The sequence below is a fragment of the Mycetomoellerius zeteki genome, unplaced genomic scaffold (assembly GCF_001594055.1).
Source record: "Mycetomoellerius zeteki isolate Tzet28-1 unplaced genomic scaffold, Tzet1.0 scaffold58, whole genome shotgun sequence".
NCBI classification, from domain to species: Eukaryota; Metazoa; Arthropoda; class Insecta; order Hymenoptera; family Formicidae; genus Mycetomoellerius; species Mycetomoellerius zeteki.
Genome location: NW_017257588.1, coordinates 1527108 through 1549814, shown reverse-complemented (window position 1 = coordinate 1549814; position 22707 = coordinate 1527108). Strand labels below are relative to the sequence as shown.

At 33.5% G+C, this 22707-nt stretch overlaps 1 protein-coding gene across 1 annotated transcript in view; it reads left to right on the top strand.

The window, feature by feature from the left end:
* LOC108728067 (defective proboscis extension response 14) overlaps positions 1–22707 on the top strand; it is a 165947-nt gene that overhangs the window by 108562 nt on the left and 34678 nt on the right. Inside the window, exon 6 of the mRNA XM_018456422.1 lies at positions 2329–2506. Coding sequence (XP_018311924.1) covers positions 2329–2506 — 178 coding nt within the window. The remainder of the gene's footprint in view (positions 1–2328; positions 2507–22707) is intronic.

Sequence of the window (22707 nt, the reverse complement as noted above, 5' to 3'; positions counted from 1 at the left end):
CCGCAAGTCACACGAAAGAAAGCAACTCTCAAAGGACGCGCGCTACAAGTCACCCTCTCAAAGGATGTATCCGGAATATACCGACCGCAAGGGAGACACGAGACTGGTAACTCTATAAATAAAAAAGCAAAAATGGATAAATCAGGAACGAGCCGGCCAAACGGCTCCTGTTTCCGTTATCCAAAAAAAAGAGAGAAAAAATGTCGGTACCCTTTGTCCTTGCTTCAGTCTGCTCTAACGGGTTATTTTTTGTTTCCCAACGGGCGTTCCGAGTTCATGGTGGAAAAAAGAGGATAGGAAAGTGGTTAGTAATGACGAAGGGCACAATAGCGAATAGTTAACGCATATAGCTGCGTAGGGGTTGGGTGCGGACGGGGTTGCTCCGTTGTTGCTCGTTGGTGGCTGTAATGACGTGAGCATGTTGTCCGAGTGATACAGAATGGCCAGCGACATTGGGTCGCGAGCGAAGCATTGAATTGTAGGGAAGAAAGGAGACGCGGGCGAGATCAGTTAGTGGCCTTCATTTGGGTGCAAATGGAGTTTTTCCTAAATGGACGTTTCGAAAGTTTGCCGTTGTCAGGCATTGTTTGGTCGGCGGCAGGAAGGACGAGAGCTTCAGGAGCGAGTGCAATGTGAAATCAGTCTGCCAAGGCTTTGATTAGCTGGCGTCACGAGGTCAAAGGCTTCCTCGATTGTTCGCCTCGTATTTATAGTTGGTTCGTTCATTTTCCTCGCGGCAATTGTCGCTCTGCTGTTCCCCGTCTTTCCCGTATTCTTCGTATCATTATCTTTTTTTTCCTTTTCTTTCTTTCTCCGGGAGAAACTGGGATTGCTTCTCGTGGAGAAAATATGATAAGAGAACACTTTGTCTTATTATTATTTCATATGATTAAAAAATCCATTGATGGTTAAATGAATTTTTAAAAATCGTTTATTCTGCCATTCTACATTTCCTTCTTTTTCAATTTCAATTTCGAATTTTTCCACCTTATTTTTCCTTGTTTGCATCAAAGCGGGTCGTTGTTGCTTCGGTTCCATCGTGTAGTTGATTATAGATAACCCACGCCGCGGTTTGTTTGCTGAAGCTCTTATCTCTGTAACACCATACTTGATACAATTAATCGTATACTTATTATCTATATTATATGTTAGCTACTTGAATGAAAATTATCAAGTAAAGATGTGTTATGAGAAGACGTATTACCAGAAGATAATTCCTGTTTGATAAGCTCGCGATATTATCCAAGATTATTATCCACGAAACTGATAGTATTTACTTTCTCTTTTATTTGATTACGATTGAAAATAGATGTTTCGTGTCGAATGCGAAAATCCCTGAACGAAGTAAATTTCCGAAGCTCAATCGGACGTATATATCGCTACGTGATCGAAACACGAGCGACGGACACTAAAAGGAAAAGCAACGATTTCCCGTTGCTTTACGACAGTAATTAAGCGCGACTTCGCTTCGGAAACCGCAACTAATGCTTGCCTCCATTCGATCTCGAAGCTTCATTTGCCCGCGCATCCAATGACGCCGTGCCACTTTGATCTCGAGTTGAGCACTTACGAAAGTGAGATCGCTCAATCTATGAGCGCATTAGCGTTTATTTACTATCGAATCAGCAGTTCGCTGGAACGCGTTTCCCGAATAAGTTGAAAAGAGCTATCAAATAGCAGCTTTACTAGATCCGATTTAAAAAGGGCTTCCTAATTCGCCTATTTGTTTACGTTGTCGTTTTTAAATCCAGTCGTTCCTCTACCAAAGTATGCATATGAAATTTAAAAGAACGATTTTGCTGAAGTACCTAAAAATTTAGCTAAATGAAAGCAGATTTGAAAATAATTTTCGTGGACTATCAAAATAATTACGTTTTAGAAACCTTAAGCATAATGAACATACTAAGAAAAAAACATCGAAGTGTTGCAAAGCACGGTTACATTTTCTTTGATATTTATTAGTTAATTTAATTGCGATGATAAAATATATATTTTCGTGAAATATATTTTATTAATTATAAAAAAGTGAAATAGATTATTTGGGGAATAAAATTTTAATTTACCGTATTTAAGTAAAGATTTATTTCAGTGAAATGTATATTTTTCACAAATAAATCTGTAAGTATCTTTTTTTAGTGCAGTGTTTTGCAACAAATTTTTACATTCTAGCAACCAGTTTAAGCGCTTTATATAATTATTTTAATCCAACAAAATTATTTTCAGATCTGCATCTAGCTAAATTTTTAGATACTTCAACAAAACTATCCTTTCCGTGTAAATTTAATAAATTTCTGATGTAATAAATAGATTTAATAAATTTCTGTGTAGTGCCGAAGGTGGAAATTGTGGATGAGCATGGTGCTACGGCTGGTGACAAGTTCTACAAAGCAGGTAGTACAATAGAGCTGAAGTGTGTAGTCAGCAATATACCGCAACCCACTGGCTATGTCACGTGGCGACACGGATCTCGTACGTTAAATTACGACACGACTCGTGGTGGCATCAGGTAAGCAATAGACGACATAATATTTGGGTACTGCAAGAACTTAAATGTGATGCAATGTAATTCCGGTGATATACCAATTTGTAATTATCGAGCAAAGCATCGGCTTTGATCTGTATTCGTCGTTACATTATGTATGTTATCTGTTTGATGTATAGCTGACGGTGCTTAAATATAGCTAATTAACATTCTGGTAATTCAGTCGACGAGAACTCGATAGTTTATGCAAACTGCATAGACAGGCATTCTAATTGCCTCGATAAAGAATGGCACGCCCGGTGAATTTTGAAAGGCTTCTATTAAAGTTCTCGAGCGACGGTCAACAATTGCGGCGGCTTCTGGATGTATGTGACCTAATTGGTTATAGATATGACGGCATTCATGAATTTCAAACAGCGCTTCAGACAGTATTTGATGTTGTCGGTTTCGTAGAACGGTTTTTTTCAATCAGCGGTTCATCGATAAAACAATTTTGAAAATTTTCTCAGACGTAGCGCAATATAGTTCCTTTGTCTCGCAGTTTGAGGTACCTGCTTTGTTCGTTTTTCCTATAATTGGTTAGTTTACAATTGACAATTTACACGATAATAACTTGATAATAGTACTATCTATGAGAAATTAGCAATATCGTGATATTAATTCTGAAAGAAAGGATACGAGATACCAGGTGAACTGTTGACAATTTAATCACTCTCGAAAACGCTCGATTATAGTGGGCCGATTCACATAATGAATGAGCTCATTGCTTGTACAAACGTAAACAGCGGGTTTTGAATAAAACATACAAAACTTTTAATCACAAACCGGGTCACAAGTACGATTAGCAGAAATTAAGTCGATTAATTGAAATTAGTTGCGGAATTTTATTTTAGAACAATTGAGAAAAGCGCCCTTGTATATAATATTATTTTATAGTAAATATAATTACTAAAAAATACTTGATTAAGTATTTCAGTACCAAATTTATTTTTTCAAGTTATTAATTAAAATTTTAAAATGTTTGACCAACATTATCTCAATACTTTTTTTTTAAACAATTTTTTTAAATGAACTAACAATTTAATTTTACAACAAAAATCAGAACGAAAATTGATATTTATTAGGTCTGCATTTGGAAAAATATTATATTTCGTCATGTTTAATAGCACAGTCTTTTTCATAGAATTTGATATCTTTGAAATTTGCAAAAATATTAGACGATAATTCAAGCAGCACTTTCTAGAAATTTTGATGGCATTTAAGATAGTATTTATAGATAAAAAATTATATCTATAAAAGTAATTATATCTTAACGTAAGCGGAATGCAAGATCCTTTCGCCACTCTTAAGTATGTCCGTGTGAGTGTGGTTGTAAAATTTGCTAAAAGTATTATAGAGCATAAAGCTCATGCCACGTAGAAAAACGTAAGATAATAAGACATAAGCAGTAAGCGAATCGGCCAATTACAATAGAGTAAGGTTATTGCCTTATCAATTGCAACCTTACCCTACAAACACAAGAGTAGTAAGCCTTAAGCCTTAAGGAATTTATCAATCATAGTCAATGGCTACAATTGCACCGTGCTCTTAGTCCGCGACCTAAACAATGGGTGTCCTTGTTTAATCTATAGGTTAAACAAAGACATCTATCGTATAGGTCGCGGACTAAGCACACAGTGTAAACCAGGCCTATTACTCTTCTCACATTCGACTGTGATTGATCAATTTTTTAAAGCTTACTACTCTATTGTATTTGCGAGATTATCGCTTACATCTTACTGTCTTACATTTTTGAATTTCTCTTTATTATAAAAAAATTTGTTAAAAAAGTCAATATCAGCTAAAGTCAGCGGCACAAAATGCATAATTGGTTGCATTTTTTAATAAATTACTAGAATTACATCACATAGAACGCAGGATTTCTAGTAATTTACTAAAATGCAAGAAAATATGTATCATATGCCACTGGCTTAATATCAGCCAACAAATTTTTGTCATAAATATGCCCTGCAAAAAGCAAAATAAATGATTTGGCTTATAATGGCTTTATGCGAAATGACCATATTTCACTGTAGTTTTAGATAAATAACTTTTAAGCGAGTAAGTAGCTCCAAATGAACTTTTACACGAATATTTATTAGAGTTTTATTAGTACATATAACAAATTTAATTTAATTTGTTATGCTACGACCTTATCAAATTGTAATTATACATATACTACAGAACATCATTTTACATAAGAATCAAGGCAGATGAGCCATTATATATATATAAAAAATTAAATGACTTTTAATGAACTTTAAATGAGAATTGTGTGTAAATTTTATACACATATATAGAATAATAAAACAATGTATGAAATTTTTAATTTTTTATGCTTTGAGCTGTGAGACATAATCCCGAATAACATTTAATTTTTAAATTTTATAGTTCTAAAAAATTGAAAATATTAAACGAAATATCAAATAACGTTTTCTAGAAATTTTGCATAAATTAGCATTTATAAGTAAAATTACATTCTTTCATTCATTCAACGTTACATTTTTTAAATCAGACGTTGGGTAGATCGTGTAAGATGTAACAGTTAATTATTTGTTTTCCGGACAAATACACGCGAACGACATGACATAATGCGGGAACCAGGACAGCATGTAGAATGCGTGCGCAATTTATTGAGTGCATTCTATTACCTTTTGATTACCCCTGGTAGACGGTTTTGCGAGATCGTTAAACCGAACATGTCAAATGCAGCGCCGCAAATAAACGACGGTCGATCACACGTCGTCTATCGTGATTACTGGCTCGCTGGATCCTATAATGGCATGCAGGCTTTCCTCACTTGATGGGCCATTATGAAAAGACTGTATCATCATATCTTGCAAGTTACGCTCGCTATACCCTGAAAACGTTTTCACAAGTGTTCCGTAGATTATATAGGGAAGAAGAGTATAGGTGTAAGGAAAAATAATCGAACTTCATGCTATTTATAACCTTCGCGAAATAATCGTAATTGTAGGCTAAATTTATTACTTCAATGAAAAGAGAAAATTTGGGAATATCTACTAAATGTACCTCTGGTGAAAATTTTTCTCAGAATTTTTGTACGAATTAGACGCTTTTCAGAAATACCGAGAAAGTCTACAATCTTTCTCAATGTTAGAACTTTTTATGTATACAAATTCTGAAACATTCTAAAATTTTTTAAATCGTATTCTGTAATTTCTGAAAAAATACTTTAAACTTTTATAGATTTTATAAACTTCATCAGAAATTATAGAATGAGATATTTTGGAATATTTCAGAATTCACACATATATAAAGAAATCTAGAAAAAAAAAGATGTAAACTTTTTCAGCACTTTTAAAAAGTGTTCCAATTTATATAAAAAAGTTTTTTTAATGTTAAAAATTTTCTAAAAAGTTATAAAATTATTCAGAATTCTGAAAAATTCTGAGAAATATTTTCATCAGCTTGATGAAATATTTAATCAACGTTTTCAAACAAAATAATAATAAAAGTTTCATATTAATAGAAAAGTTAGATAATATAGAATAAATGAAAATAATAATTAGAAAGGTAAAATAATTTAGAAAAGTAAAATTAGCATTTAATTAATTCAGGTTATACATATTAATCGAATTTTAATTGAATATATTGCATCAAAGATTTTTCATAACTATCATCTAAACTTGATTATTATTAAACCTTTTTCAGTGCTCTAACTTAAAGTTTTGATTTGCCATTCCAGGAATATATGTTAGTTCCTTATTACATTAGTTTCTTATCTCATCTAACTTTATAGGCTTGCACATTTCTATCTGCTTGTTGATGCGAAAACTCACTGGTTACACGTTAAACGTCCGAGGAGCAAGGTTGATATAGAAGGCAGTACACCGGTGAAGTTAGTTAGCAGTATAATGTTATTATGTTCTACACATAGTATTACACTTCACCGTCTCTAGTACCTCGTACGTAGCTTGCCGACCTCCTGTCTATTACTCTTCACCTTGGGCGTTCCCTAAGTTGGTCAAGTCTGTGAGTGCACACTCTGAGCACGCATCGTCAACGCGCGATGCTAAGCTCAACGTAATCAAGCTATTCTAATGGAAAAAGCGATAATAACGAAATACGTTGCAATACGTGACATCCAATATTGGACACGCAGTTACGGAAGTTTTTTAAATTCTACACAGATTGTTAAAATATCAATTGTTGTCAGTGCAATATTTCTGTCTGTAATTTGAGTCTTTTTTGGCAACATCAAAATCTCGTTCTCAAATTTCACCTTTATTTTTGCTCAAATTTCAAGTTTTTATTAAATAAAGGCTTAAACATTTGAGCTAAAAAATTATTTAGTAATGTAATAGAGATATTAAAAAGTAACCTTGAATTCTTTTTGAAAGCCAAAAAGTTGAGTTGTATAAAAAAGACCCAGATTGTAAATGAAGGGAATAAATATATGATTGTAGACAAAGAGATGTACTACCATCTGCTTGCAGTCCATCCGTATTAACGCAATAAATTTAGAAATAGTACATTTAATCTCGTAGAAAGGAATTGCAAAAGGATTAATTAATGTAATCACAATTGACATTCTGATATTAATTAACATTAACTAATATGGATATTAGTATTAATATCAATATTATATTAGTATTAATATTTGATATTACTTTTAATAATTTAACGTCACTCATAGTTACAATTTCACAATATTCTAATAATGTTGAAAATGTTTGTGGAAATATTAGATCCTTAAGCTTTTATGGACTCATCTTCATCTTTAGAAGAGAGTGATAAAACTTGAAATCGAATGTTTCTTTTGTTAGCTTAATAATGGATTTTGAGTTAATACGTTATTGAAGACACCGAAATATAAAGAGAAATGTATTGCACATTGTACACAATGATATGTGTCATTGGTCGACGCCCCGATGCTCGTTCGTAATAGTGATACGTGCGGGCTGATCCATTACTCGGCAAATCAATTAGGACACGGGCGTCGTAGCGCGGAAAAAAGCGTGACGAAAACAAAGCATTTAATCGGATTTTGTTTTATCGGCCGTACACGCTGAACCCACGGCGGCAAATATTTCATGGCAACAAGGGAGACACTGTGGTGCTCCTTTTTTTATATCAGTGTCCGCGATAAAATAGGCCCCATATTTCAAAATTCTATTCCGGTCATGGTTTTTTGTTATCCTCTTTCCGAAATAACGCCGCCGGAATGTCGATATTATTACTCGGCCTTCTGCACAATACTTGAAAGATTTAAAGAAAAAGTAGTACAAGTGGATAATACTCGTATCTGTAGCGGAGTCGGATATTTTTCATTCATTAACATCTTGAAAAATATTACAAGCTATTTGAATAAATGTAATATACGTTAACTTTCCTATATATAATATGAATGATATGAAGTATCATTATAATGAAATATTGGCTTAGGACAAAAGTTTGTAATGCTGCTTTATTCGTATCATGTCTCCATATTTTAAAAAAAATTTAGCAACAAATAATTTTTAACAGAGTTACGAGCAATCAAAGTCAAAATATTCATTTATTTTAATCCGCCATAACTCAATAACAAAAAATCTTATAAGAATTTTCTCTTAAAATTTACCCTGAAAATATGGTAGTTGTGGTACAACTGTGTGCAATATTTTTAACATTTTTACCATGCACTTCAGTAAAATTAATAAAACTTACTTTATTGTAGTTTTAAAAGTAAATACGAGAGAATTACATAAAATTCCTCGAAATACGATGTCGTCCCACGACTACCATATTTTCAGGGTAAACTCTAAGAAAGATTCTTTCCGTGTATAGGAATATTTAAACAAAAGATTTTGTAGGGATAGGGAAATTTTAAAGCTTTTCACGTCAGAAAATCGCAAATTTTTACAAGTATTTTTTGGACACATGACAGGCCCATAAAATGAGAAGAAAATTTTTCATTTTATCCAGCTCGTAGTTTTCTATATGTAAATATTACCAGACTCACAGAAACTCAAAAGTAATCTTTCGAAATAAATATAGAGATGTTAAGTTTTCAAATCTTTTTGATAAATTTAAATTTCATTCATTTTTAACAAAAGTACAGCTGTTTGAATTTTGAAGTAACGCTACGAACTTTTGTTCCAATTATTATGATAATATGAAATATCATGAAATAAATTACATGAAAACAAATGATAAAATAGAATTTGTAATTGAACTTTAATAATCGTTTGTTTTCAACATTAAACAAGAGCAAAATAAAGAAGATGTGCATGTATCGATTCTTTGATCAAAAGTTCGTATGTACCGTAAAGTTTTATGAAACTTACGGGATGACTTCTTCATGGCTGCTGCATAAGAGTGGGTTGTATATGAATCGTGCGAAAACACTGCGGCCGTGCAGCAAAACAGAGGTGATTGTATACAGAATAAGTTATAAATAAATACTGCATGTTTCACGAAGTTTTTCCTGTTAGTTTCCATCTGCGTAATGTAACTTTTAAGTTGTTCCTATTTTCCACGATCATATTCCATATTACGTTCAAATATAAGAAGATTTTCCATGAAAAATGAAAATAAATCTGACGCGCTAAATTTACCGATTTCCAAGCTAAAAGTAAGGTGATAAAGGAAAGATACAAACTGCCGGCTGTGATTTTACGAATGTTTCTCCTTCTGGTTTTAGTTTATATATGTATTGTTGGAACAAAAATTCGTAGTGTTGCGAACTTCAAAATTCAAGCAACTGTAACTTTATTAACAACGAACGAAATTTAAATTTAGGAAAAGGATTTTAAAGCTTAAAATTTCTACTTTCAAAAGATCACTATGTCTTGAGTTTTTGTGAGATTGGTAATCTTTACATATAGGAAACTATAAGCTCTAGACAAAATGGGAAACTTTCTTCTCATTTTGTAAACCTGTCACGTGTTCAAAAAAACTTGCAAAAATTTTTAACTTTTTGATGCAAAAGCTTTAAAATTTTCCTTACAAAATCGTTTTTTTAAATATTGGTAAGATTTTTTATTATTTAGTTACCACGGATTAAATAAAACGAACATTTTGACTTTAATTGTTCATAACTCCTGATGATTAAAAATTACGATATCGTAATTAAAAAAACAACGGATTCTTAAAGCTGAAACTTCTATCGATACATATAAATGCCAAAGTTTTTTAAAAATATGTATACATGATACAAAATAGCTACGAACTTTTATCCTAACCCAATATTTCTTTGCGATTGAACTTTTTTTTAAGCAATTAAATTCTATACAATCGCATTTGTACGTGAGGTTTCGTTTATTAATAATACGTTTGATTTTAAAAGATTTGTGACTTAGTTAAGAGGTTACAAATTTATTGAATTGCTAGTGACGACGCTATAGTCCCTAGGTGATAATTATGAGCGCAAACTTTTCTATAATTTTATAAAACTTTTCCACAAAGTACGATTAAGGGCGAACAGGCACTTTTCTAAAGTTAGACCCGCTTCTCATTAAAGGGGGTGTTTATTGGAACTGTTATGCATCCTCTTTTGCATTTTTATGGATAGTCTTTAGCAATAACATGGACCCGTTTTTCTTACTCTGCATCGTGTGGCAACGTATTTTCATGTTGGCAGATCATTCGCAGCACAACGAGCCGCTAATAAGAACCGAAATGAATATTCATAACGTTTGCGACAAAATATTATGATTTTTCTTTTTAAATAAAAGAAGTTCGTTTTTATATATATTCTGCTACCATAGAACGTTCAACGATATAGAAATACAGGAAAGTATCTCTCGCAAATCTCATTTACTGTAACCGCCACGCTAATAAAATAATTAAGCACGCGTAATGGATTTAATTCAACGTGACTACATACGTAACGCGATATACTGCATACTGCAATGAAGAGCCGATAGATATACGAAAAACAACTTGCGTAACATTAGTTAATTTATGCACGGACGTACACATGCGCCGGTAATATGTAAATTAACTATATGAATTTATACAGTTATACAGGACAATATGCCATATTTTTTCCTACTATATGATTTTATATTTGTTCTCTTGCGTGATGAAATATTATTATCCAAAATAATAGATTTTTTGGAAATTTAATTTACATTAGATTAAAATAACGCATTTTTGTGTATCAATTTTTAACACAAATAGATTTATTTTTCTTTCCTATTAGTTATTTATGTAATTTAGTTGAATTTAGCTATATTTAAGCCAATTTAATTAATATATTAATTATGATAGGGTTCTTATTTAAACGTTAATAGTTATCCGAGTATAATAGTCCTATAATAAATATATGTAACAGAAAACATACGTAACAGAAAATATTCTTCGTGCATGGCCAAACGTGCTTTGGCAAGACTCCAAAGCAATTAGCAATATCTTTTTTCATGCAAAATGGTTTCTGACAATATCGCAGATACTTTTTATGTTTTTTTTCCCAATTTTGGCACTATGGACGATTAAAGTCACATGAATTCTCTTTTTTTGCATATTCTCCCTTTAGGCTGGATTGTTCCACCTTTTAGTAAACTTTAGCTCACTGTCTTACTCTTTTACTCTTTTATACTCCTACTCTTTTAATATTTTGTTTATCCAATAGATAAATTATCACATAATTTATCTGAAGATGGAACAACCGGCCTTTAATCGTTTAATAACATTATTTACAAGATATTGTCTAAGAACATAAAAACTGTTTCTATAATTTTCAACAATGTCCGAACCTACTATTAAAATATTTCCATCAAATCCTATATAAGAAAAAAACGATCAAAATTTAAGGATTTTTAAATATAAAATAACAATCAAAGATATAAGATATACTAGATATAAGTCTGTAAGAGTCAAAACGCAATTAGTGGTGCGCAAATCATTAAAACGAAATTTCTTTGATAATAAATCTCATGAGTACAATGTGTGGTACCGTGATTACGAACATTTCAGCTCCGCTTTGAGCCGTCATCAAAGTGAGACCGAAACGTTCGTGATTATGGTACCACACATATTGCACTCATGAAGTTTTATTAAAGACACTTTGTTATAAATGATTTACGTACCATTAACTGTGTTTTGATTTTTACAGCTCTAGCTCTAGATTTTGATTATTATTTTATATTTGAAAGTCTTTATATATTTTAATTATTTGTTATTTTATATTCCTTAGAAAGAAAAATATTTTTTCCAATATGGTGAAGTTTTATTTTAATTAAAAAATAAATCAGAAGCTTTGTGAGTAATTTTTGTTTTTATATGTTTTTCATACTTTCATTAGTTTCATTTTATATTTGCATCAGTGTTTCACATGTTAGAGTCTATCATTAGTCGTCTAACATGTTTTTATCCAGTACTTTTAACAACATTTTTCAATTATCAGTATTATTATCAAATCTTGATGGAAGAATTCACCTTGCTTTACTTGTTGTATCCAAATTATTATATCTTATCTTAAAAAAAAATTGACATGCTATATCTTAAAAATGTGTGTGTGTGTGTGTGTGTGTGTGTGTGTGTGTGTGTGTGTGTGTGTGTGTGTGTGTGTGAAACATACTATAATAAAATATCTTGATGAATTTTTTCTGGCAACAGATTTTTTCTTGCACTAAAAGTTCTTCAAAATTTATAAACTAGTGTAATTAGCCCGGGAAATTAATTGAATCAAATTTGGAATTATTACGTTGGTTAACTGATCTCGACAAAATTAAGAATGAATAAAACATGTGATTATTATGGATACTCTAATAATCTCATTGATCTGCGCGATTAATCTTTTACTTATGTAATATTTTTCAAAGTAATAATGTGATCTCTATATTTTAAAATATACGCATAGCTGCTGCATAACAGTCGATCAAGTTGTTTAATGAGAAATACAAAATCCATACCGAACAAGTTTTGCTCTGTGCTTGCGCACGTTATCAAATTCCTATAAACGAATTATGGCGCGGTTAAATTGCACTGTGTGTAATCGCGTTAATGGGCTTTGACGGTTAATGGTGACATTGATTAACATATGACACATTCATGGTTTTATTTTTATTTTGTCTCATTTTGTAAGCGATTCTCGATTATGTTTATAATATACCATGACATAACATAAACGCAGTCAGAGTGGCGTGTCAATACTCGTGTACGTCTTTCAGTTTATTTTATCAGAAAAGTTTATCCCCCATATCTTGGCGCTTTGAATAAAAATTCTTTGCCTTCCTTCGTCATCCAATTATTTAAGAACAGTGTTAAAATGTGAAACATGAAATCATTATTAGTTGTGATGTCGCTTTAACGAAGGTGTCTTCTTCTTATTCACGTAATATTATTATTCATGCTGCATTTCGTACTAATTTTAAGCGCTTTGTGTCCCTGTGGAATTAGCAGGAATTTCTCAGAGAGGAGTCGGGCTGTCACTACCTTCCGAAATTCTCGAGAAGAGGCGGCAATTAACGAAATTTACATAGTCCTATTGAATAATTGCGTTATTGAGTTGTCTACGAAGTACCCGTTGTATGTTTGTTTCTCACTTCCTGTCTTTATCTGTACTCAGCGACGAATAAATTTTTAGGTTCTCTCAAACAATTATCATGTTATGTTCGTTCACACCACAGATGTAATAGGTGCACACTGTTAGATATCAATCAAAGGAATAGTAGTAACTCAACCTCTTCTGTTAAATAACATTTCGTTATTTTTAATCTCTATGTGTGTCAAATGTAAATCAATCCATTTCTGTGGCTAGTTTTGAAGTAAACAACGTCCATATTCACTAATAAATAATAAATTAAGTTTAAATCAATTTAATACATTCCCTCGAGTTTAATTGTTTAACTCGACTGTTTTAGTTAAATTAATGACATATTATGTTGGAGTAGTAGAGATCTATAGAAATGATTAAACTTAAATTGAATATAATTTCACGTTATGAATTTAACAGTGTATAGATTGCACATTCCTGATCTTAGTATTTGTGCTCTGTTAGAAAGAATTAAATCATATCAGCATCTCTCTTTGATACTTGAGAGAGAGAGAGAGAGAGAGAGAGAGAGAGAGAAATGATTCAAACTGTCTCACTCTTTCACGGAAAAAACGGATTTGCTGAAATAATTTAAAAATTACCTAAATATATATTTTTATATTATATAAAAATTATTATATTATAGATATTTTATAGACAATTATTTTGATAGTCTAATAAAATTTATTTTCAAATCTAAATTTTTAGATTATATTAAATATAATCTAAAAATTTAGCTAGATATAGATTTGAAAATAAATTTTATTAGACTATCAAAATAATTATGTAAGATACTCAAGTTGATTGTTAGGATATCAAGATTGCTCATCATGCTTGAGTTTTCTGCACAAATATTTTTATGGGCTAAGAAAATTATTTTCAGATCGGTATCTAGATAAATTTTTAGATATTTTAGCAAAATCTTTCTTTCTACTCGTATGTATCTAAAAATTTAACTATCTACATATCTGAAAGTAATTTTTAACTATTGAAAATAATCAACTATTGAAATAATTATATACAGTGCTTAAACTATTGCTAGAATGTCAAAATTTTTTACAGAGCATTGTTTATTGTACTGTTAAATTTGTAATGTCAAGTTATCCTTAATTTGAATTATTTTTAATCATTTTTATAGATCACCGCTGTTGCTACCAATATTTCATTACTTTGGCTAAAATAATAGAATTTAACTCAAGAAAATGTATTATATTTGATACAAATTTAGTTTATTATTCGTTCAGTGCGCACGTTAACATGGTTAATATTTACTTTGAAACTAACGATGGAAATTAAATGGATTGATTCACATTTTGACATAAATGGAAGTTAAACATAACGAAATATTATTCAACTCAGGGAGTTGGGTTACCATTGGTCCTTTGATATCTAACAAAGTATGTTTGAGATTTCTACGTAATTATTTTGATAATCTAACAAAATTATTTTCAAATTTGTGTATCTACTTAAATTTTTTAATGCTTTAGCAAAATCGTTTTTTCTATATTCTAAATCGATAGTGATAACTTCATAGGAATGTGCAAACTATTCTTATTACGTTTATGGTTTCCACAAGAGAAAAAAATAGAATGTTCCAGAAATATATAGAAAAAGGACTATGTTGTCTATGCGAAGTGCGAAATACATTGTCTGTCCGAATATTCACTTTGAAATCTCTTGCCACTGTATATAGCATTCAATTATGGACTCGAGTTCAACATTGCCAGAGGATTTGCCACGGGAAACGTGTTATACCTTCTATAGCTGTAAGTCAGGTTCGTATCCGTTTGATTGATCGTTACTCAATGGGTTTTAGCGGATCGATACCTTACATGATATAGCAAGGAGCTTAATCGTGATGTAGTTGAATCTACTATCATTGATTTTCTTAATACTGTCATTTTAAGCCAAGAATTTATTACTCGATATTTAAGCGGAGCGCAGAAAAATCATGCGTTAACACTTCGCGATTCAAGGTGTTGGCCACTTACGGTTTTCAGAATGATGTATCATCGAGAACGTGAATTTTACATAATTTGCGAAAATGTAACGTCGAGCATGTATACTTAATTTTAGTTTTATGTCAGGTAAACACGACAATTCAATTTTCTTCTGTGTCGGCGGGTATCGCGATTTAACGCCATTCAAGCGACTGCAGCGGTACGACACGTTATGTCGATTTCTTCAATATTTTCCCTTCACACGCAGTTCTATCTTTGCGTCGCCGTAAGTTACGTGCATATTTCGTTGCTGAAAGCACATATGTATATTTATGCGAGCATATTTACCAGAGGAAGAACACGGCACTTCGCCCGTCGCACGCCCATTTACACCGGGTGAGCTCGTTGTGTACCTTACTCGCGTCGCGCGTTCGTGGATGACTTCCAAAAGATGGAACGGGCAGAAACGACACGGAGGCGTAACGAGGGAGTGAAGAAGGCGTGAGTAGGTGACGGGGTAGGTGGCAAAAAAAAAAGAAAAGGGGCAAAGGAGAAAAAGAAAAAAAAGAAACAACGAGTACATCTTTCCTCTCTCGACTTCCTGGGCATACCGTGTGTATTCTCTCTCGAGCAGCGCCCAGGGAATTTAATTCCATTTTCAATTTACCTAAACCCCTTTACGCAAACTCCGCTACCGACGTCGAGTACTTTTAGACTTTTTCTACTCTTTTCTGCGTGCCTTCCGTCCGCCGCTGTTACGTCCCATCCTTATTCGTTCTCCGTGGCGTGGCTTCCTTCCATTTGGGTTCGTCGAGCGAAAGGAGGCACACGTTTCCGCCACTTCTTACCCCTTTTACGAATGTTGCATTGCGAATCTTCGCCGAGGTCTTGAATAAAATTCAGATGACGAAAGTGGGAGAGGAGTTTGGCTGAATAGATAGCAGAGCCATTTGGTTTTAACTGCAGAGATGCCTTCCGGGATTTCGAGGATCCACTTAAATTAGAGTTTTATCTGACCACGGACCCGGCCACCTCTACTGCGAGATGTCGTGCGTTAATTAATTCGCGGTTCCTTCTCACTTCGGCAATGATCGTTACCTATGGACGTAATGAGCATAGACTGCGCATTCTCTGAACTTAACACCTGTGGTCCGTTAGAAATAATTGAACATATCAATATCTCTCTTCAACTTGATAGTTTAGAGAGAGGGGGTGAGAGAGGGGGAAGGGGAGAGAGAGAGAGAGAGTTTCTACACGGATAGAATTTTTTCTTAGAATTTACCCTGAAAATATGACAGTCGTGGGACAACATTGTATTTCGAAGAATTTAAAAAAAAAGTAGTAAATCTCTCTCATTTATTAATAAAACTACAATGAAGTATAAAATAAGTTTGATCAATTTTACTGAAGTGCATGGTAAAATTCTTTAAAATATTGTATTGTATCACAAAAAAAACTACCATATTTTTAGGGTAAATTTTAAAAGAAAATTTTCTCCGTGTACCATAAGAGAGTTAAACAAATAACGACTTTTAACGAAGAAACAAGTCTCGATTGTCTAAATCCGCCTAAAATAAACGTGAATTTTAAATGTAATATTTAAAAATAGAATAGTTAACACAAAGGCATTATACATGTATACATACATGTTAATATTACAATCGAGACAGTGCCATTATACGCTTGTAATAGCACCTGATCCCCTTCATTGGATTCTATTCGGCCAGTAATAATCAATAGCCGAATGTACATATGGTCAGAAAATATTTAATGTAAGCACGAAAGTCGATTAGTTTCGTTAAAAGCTTTCACAAATTTTTAATTCGCACTTAACGGTTCTTTTGATATACAATACAGAAAATATAAGACTGAATACTGATATTAATAGTATCCAACCTAAATATTACAGAATCAGTATTATTAACATTAATCTTTTAGGGACGGCATCGTTTTGTCATTAGAAAAACTTTCTTTTATTGCTTTTGCTCAAGAATGACTTGCAAGTGTAAAATCTATTGATATCTACACTGTCGATGTACATTGATACAATATCGACATATAACCTTTCTGACGAGGTATTGTGTTCAGAGAGTTAATATTAACGCTATTTATGCCAATCTTATTTTATTTGCCTAATAAATAATGAAGTTAAAATGATACAAATAGCGCTAATAACGTTTCTCCGAATTCACTTTTAATTATATAATTTCAGTATTCAATGCCACATACATGTCCATGTTTAATTCTTAATTGTAATCTTAACTGTAACATAGATCTCGATAGAATTTATCCTAAATTTATACTGAATTTAATTTTAATGTGAATGCTATATATAAATCGCCGCTAAAGGATTAATTTGACTGTACATGACAGTTTTGTTTGAACTCTTATTATATATAGAAACTCTAATTCAAGCTACCTCACGCTTTCTAATTGTAAGTCAAAGACAATTTTATAGAAATGCGCAGTCTATTCTTATTGAGTCTGTGCCGTTACCGCATACTCTTCGATTCTTATTTCCTTTCGTTTCCAGACCGTTCACGTTCTATAGACTTCAATGTCGAGTTTAGTTGCGTACGCAGCTGCATTTCTCGTTGACCGTATCGCTTACGGAGCGCATCGCGGTTAGTGCTTGCACGCAATTACTTGGAAACGTCGACGAATCTAACAGGTCCTCGAGATAGCATTCCGAAGGCTAAGCATCCTACGTGCCGAAACACATGAACGCCTCGCCGATGATACCGGTATACAAGGGACCGCCTTCGTCTGGCATAGGAAGCGTCCGTGTTTAGAATTTTCAGTAGACCTGCCAGTTGATAGATTTAAAGGGACTTGGCAAGGATAAGGGAGAAACAACAAGCGTCTTTCCTTTTATACGGAGACACGTAGTGGCGCATGATAGTCAGTCACGATGTGATCTGTGACAAACGCGTATACTAACTGTAAAGAGATTTATAGCGAACTTGCGAGACGAGCTACGAATTTCAGTCAGAGAACAGGTGCTCGATAAATTCACGAGCATTGCTGTGCGTCGTTACAGTTTACCCGGCGGGAAAAACTTTCGTAAATTGTAGCAGGTATTCCATGGTAAACTCGTTAGACCCGGTATACGATACGGGGCGGCCTGTAACGCCAGCCATTATTGCGTCGAACGAGATAGAAACATACGGTTCTTTTAAGCCATTAATGGCTATGGAATTTCCAATCGAGCACGTTTTCTGTCAAGGATGTTTAACGCGGCCATTCGCGAATTTCGTTTCGCTACCGTTATTTTTACGGGTCGTTATTGCATCGCCGAAAGAGCGCGATGATATATAAATACAAATGTCAGCGCCGACGTCGGGGCAAAATAAATTTCGCCGACACCGCGCGAATAAAAAATTTCCGTCCGGACGTTGGACGTGTGATTTGATCTCCCGTGTAAAAACACGAGCTGCTTTTGGATTGTTAAGTGACATAAATATTCGCGATAAATGTTTGATAAGTGATAAGTGATATTACACAGCGCGCACCCCCGCTTTGCGGCTGTCACGCCAACCTACGTGCTTTTGTTTTTCGATCGTACGCACCCACGCGATCTCGCTCTTGCACATTTTTGCCCGTGCATTTGTTGTGCACATAAATAAAGCTTTATTATTTCAACTATACGAATTACAGGAGAGTCGATAACAGCATAAGAAGTCTTTTTCTCTTGTAAAAGACTTCTTTTTCCCTCCTTCTCTTCTCTATATTCGGCAATAAACATCTTTATAGGAGCGATGAAAGCTCCGCTATTTTCTGGAGAAATAATCGCGCTCACGCGATCACGCTGCATTGCTTTAGGAAGTTTGATACACCGAGAGCGTAACGACCATTATGGCCGTGTGGCTGCAACGGGATAAGTTTTATTGCAGTTCGCGTTTACCGGCAGCGACAACAGCGAGATTAGGCAACTATGAGCTATGAGATTAGATGCCGAATACGACCTGTCGCTGTAGTTAGCGCTCGTACCATTCAGTTATAATCTACGACATTATATGCGCACGCATACGTATATGAACACATCTGTAATCGGTTGCAATGCAAATAAGTTCAGATTTAGTAATGCAAATAAGGTAGGTACTTGAATTGTCGTCGCGCGTACAAGATCTAATCATTCCCATATTCAATTTTCTTTAAATCAAATGAGTACACTGGGAGCAAAAGTTTTTGGTATTTGCGACTATGTGATTATAATACACGTCATCATAATTAGATTATTACTGCTATAATGTTACTAATAATAACTATATGTAAATTTTAACAATAAATATATATATAGTTTGCACTGAAAACTATTACATAAGTTATCATTATAAAAATGATTGTTATAATTTAATTATGTAGTTTGTAGTTATTGCGTAGCCATATTTATTATATTAAACAGTTTAACAGTAATAATCATAATTATAGTATATATGTATAAATTATAGTCACAAATATTAAAAATTTTTCTGTCGCTGTCAATGTAAAGAAGCATCAAATACAGTCGAGATGCCTAACGATATTTATATATATGTATAAAGTTTTAAATACATCTTTTAGTTATATAAATTGCGCATTGATTACTGTCGGATGAAAAGTAAATTGTCTTGAAAAGCAATCGCAAATTGAAGCTGAAATAATAACAAATTAAATTGATCGTTAATTTAATAACGATGTTAAAAGGATGTCTTCAAACATTATACAATTAAAAAATGTATTTAAAAATTTACATAGAAATTATTAAGCACCCTGGATTTAGTCTCAATCGTATTTAACGCTTTTTCATTCATTTGATTTATTCGTATATACATATATATGAATAAATTAATTAAATGAAGAAGAAAATATATATGTGTATGTACAGTGATACACATTAACTGCACTGTTAAATACTGAAGTAGCAATGGTAATTGAATCTCATGAGTGAAATAACGTTTTGTTATTTTTAACTTTCATCATGTCAAAATGTAAATTAATCCATTTCTGTGATTAAATTGCTTAATTTTAAAATGAACAATATATTAATGTATGCACTTAGTATACACTAAATTCAATTTGAGCCAAATTTAATACATTTCTGAGTTAAATTATTTAACTCCATTGTTTTAATTAAATTAACGATACATAGAAGCAATGGTGACCCATAAAAATGCTTAGAAATAATTCAAATTGGGTATAATTTGACATTATGATTTTGACAGTGTAATGTAATTTCTTTATTTAGAGGGGATTATTAGCGTTTCAGAATGATTGTGTCGAAAGTCCGAAAATATCGGCGCGCAATCACTTCTGGAATAAATTGATTTAATATAAAGAATATATAATGTATTATTCGAAACATTGACCGTTCATGGCGTTCTTTATCGTATTTGATGTATTCATACATACGATCGTGTTTTAAATTCTTATAATGTAATGTAATTTATTTCATTACATATATTGTGATTTATTACATATTTAGTTTATTAGAAATTTGAAGAATTTTATATTCAATAAATATGCATCCGACAGATTTGAAATAAGACCAAAAAAGATTATAAACTATTTCGTATTTTGCAGGGATAAATTTACGAATAAATTTACGTCGGGACGCGCAACGTTTTTTAACATCATGGTCACGTACGTTCAAATTATCGATTGCCTGGCTCATCGATAATTAAGGTCGTGAAACGAATATCGACTTCGTCGTGCTTTAAACCAAAATGACATCGAGTGGGTCCATTTAACGGGAATAAACTGTTTCTTTCGCGAGTGGTTCGCTATGCCGGGATCGTTAGTCAGATAGAACGAGTCGCGTCTGGTTTGCTTGGAGTAGACACTTGAGACCAGCCTAGGTATCGCTGGGCCACGGGTCAATTGTTTCCCCGGTGTAAACAGGTCAGAAATAAATCCCAGCTTAACGCCGGGCTTAAAAGCTCTTAAAGCGGTACTCGTTCCCCCTCGCCTCAATTTATCCCCTCGTCCTGCTATCGTCGATTTTCCGCCGTCTTCGCTCTCGCCCCACTTCACTTCCCGCGTGCATCCACTGATTCTCGTGCACTCGATCGCCCTTTCCCGCGATCTTTGGCTTTGTACCGATCTCACATGCGACTTCATCAAGCACGTTTAATCGTAGTATCACGTACGAAGGCGGTACACCTTTGACTAGTCTGCGAAAATTGAATAAAAGGTATCGTTCGCCATTGATGAAAAAGCGTGAGCGTCAATCGAAGGTGATCTTTCTTTGATATTTCCACAAACCTGATCATTTGTTAAAAAGTTAGACCGCGCGATAAATTAATCCAACTATTATGCACACGGCAAAATGCATACGTCGTAACTCTTTGTTAAAATAACTACAACGATATATGCGCGGTTACATGGCGGATGGATGTGGAACGTGGGATGCTGTGCAGCGGAAAACAAGTTATGCGTCCGCACTGACTTTTAATATATGTAATTTAGCTGTGCGCGTTCTGTCCCCCTGCCGTTATTAAAAGAGTACGAGAAGGAAGTATGAAAACCATCCATCATGGACAATAGAGCTGGCGTGGTGCCACCGGCCAGAGACGTTTTAACGAGGCTTCAAATCCAGGGACTTCATTTGCCCTATCACTGTATTTTTTTATACCTCTGGTTTTTTTTGTGTACCTCTTTAATGAAAGGACAGCGGAAAAATATGTCGCGAGAGAAACTCTAACTGCTCCAGTTCTCGTTCCCTTTCACAGAACGCGCGCGCTTTCATGCTTTGTGCTCTCCGATAAATATCTGACACGTTCAACTATGGTGACCCTAACAAACGTCTAACAAACAGATCCATTTGAAACGGCCTGTGTTCTAGCATAGTGCAGTGGCGTGAGATTCTTCGCTGCGATAATGCGACAAAAGGGTCGCATAATTGACGAGGTGCTTTATCGAAATCGCTCGTACCTGTGGCAGACAATTTTCCCGGTTGGTACGGATTAAGCTGAGAAATACGCTGATTCTACTTCTAAACGTGATAGTGGAGGGGAGACGGGAATGATTGTGAGAGCTTGTATCTTAATTGTTTTCAGTTGCTACGCTGACGTTAATGTCGTTCGTAAACAATGCACCGCTTTCCGCGCTATCAGACTTCTTTGTTTTATGCGCCATCCACGTGTGCATTATGATCCACGTAACTGTTTCGTTTTTCCTTCCGCGCTTGTAATTCCTTCGCGATTTTCTTCTTTCTTTTTATTTACGTGAGATGTAGCAGTGATCATAGTGTGATTGAAATTTTAATGAAGCAACTTAATTCTTTTCTAAATAGACAAATAAAATATTTACGTTTTAAAGAGAGGAGTATTTTATTTTTAGCATATACATACACATATAGCGTTGGTAGAGAAATGACTTATTAAAATTAGCAACTTTTTAGTAAAAGCATTTAAAAAATTCTGATTTAGCGTTTTAATTAAAATAGTGAATAGAGGAAGGTCGCCGATACTGTCATACTACTTTGTGTGTTTTTAAATTATATTTTTTAACCCTTTCGTACCTCCAACTTTCCTAGAAAAGATGCATTTTATATAGAGAAGATTCGAGGAGATAACCACTTAATGTAATCGTGGGACAGAGTCCTCGAAATCATTATAAAATTCATATAAAATCTCTATGTATCCGATAATTAATTACATATGCAACCACGAGAAATCATTGTATAATATTAAATAAAATCGTACACTGAAAAAGAAGATTGACTGCTGCAGCAAATTAGATGGTAAAATATGGCATAGCATTTTTAATTGGCTGCAGCAGCC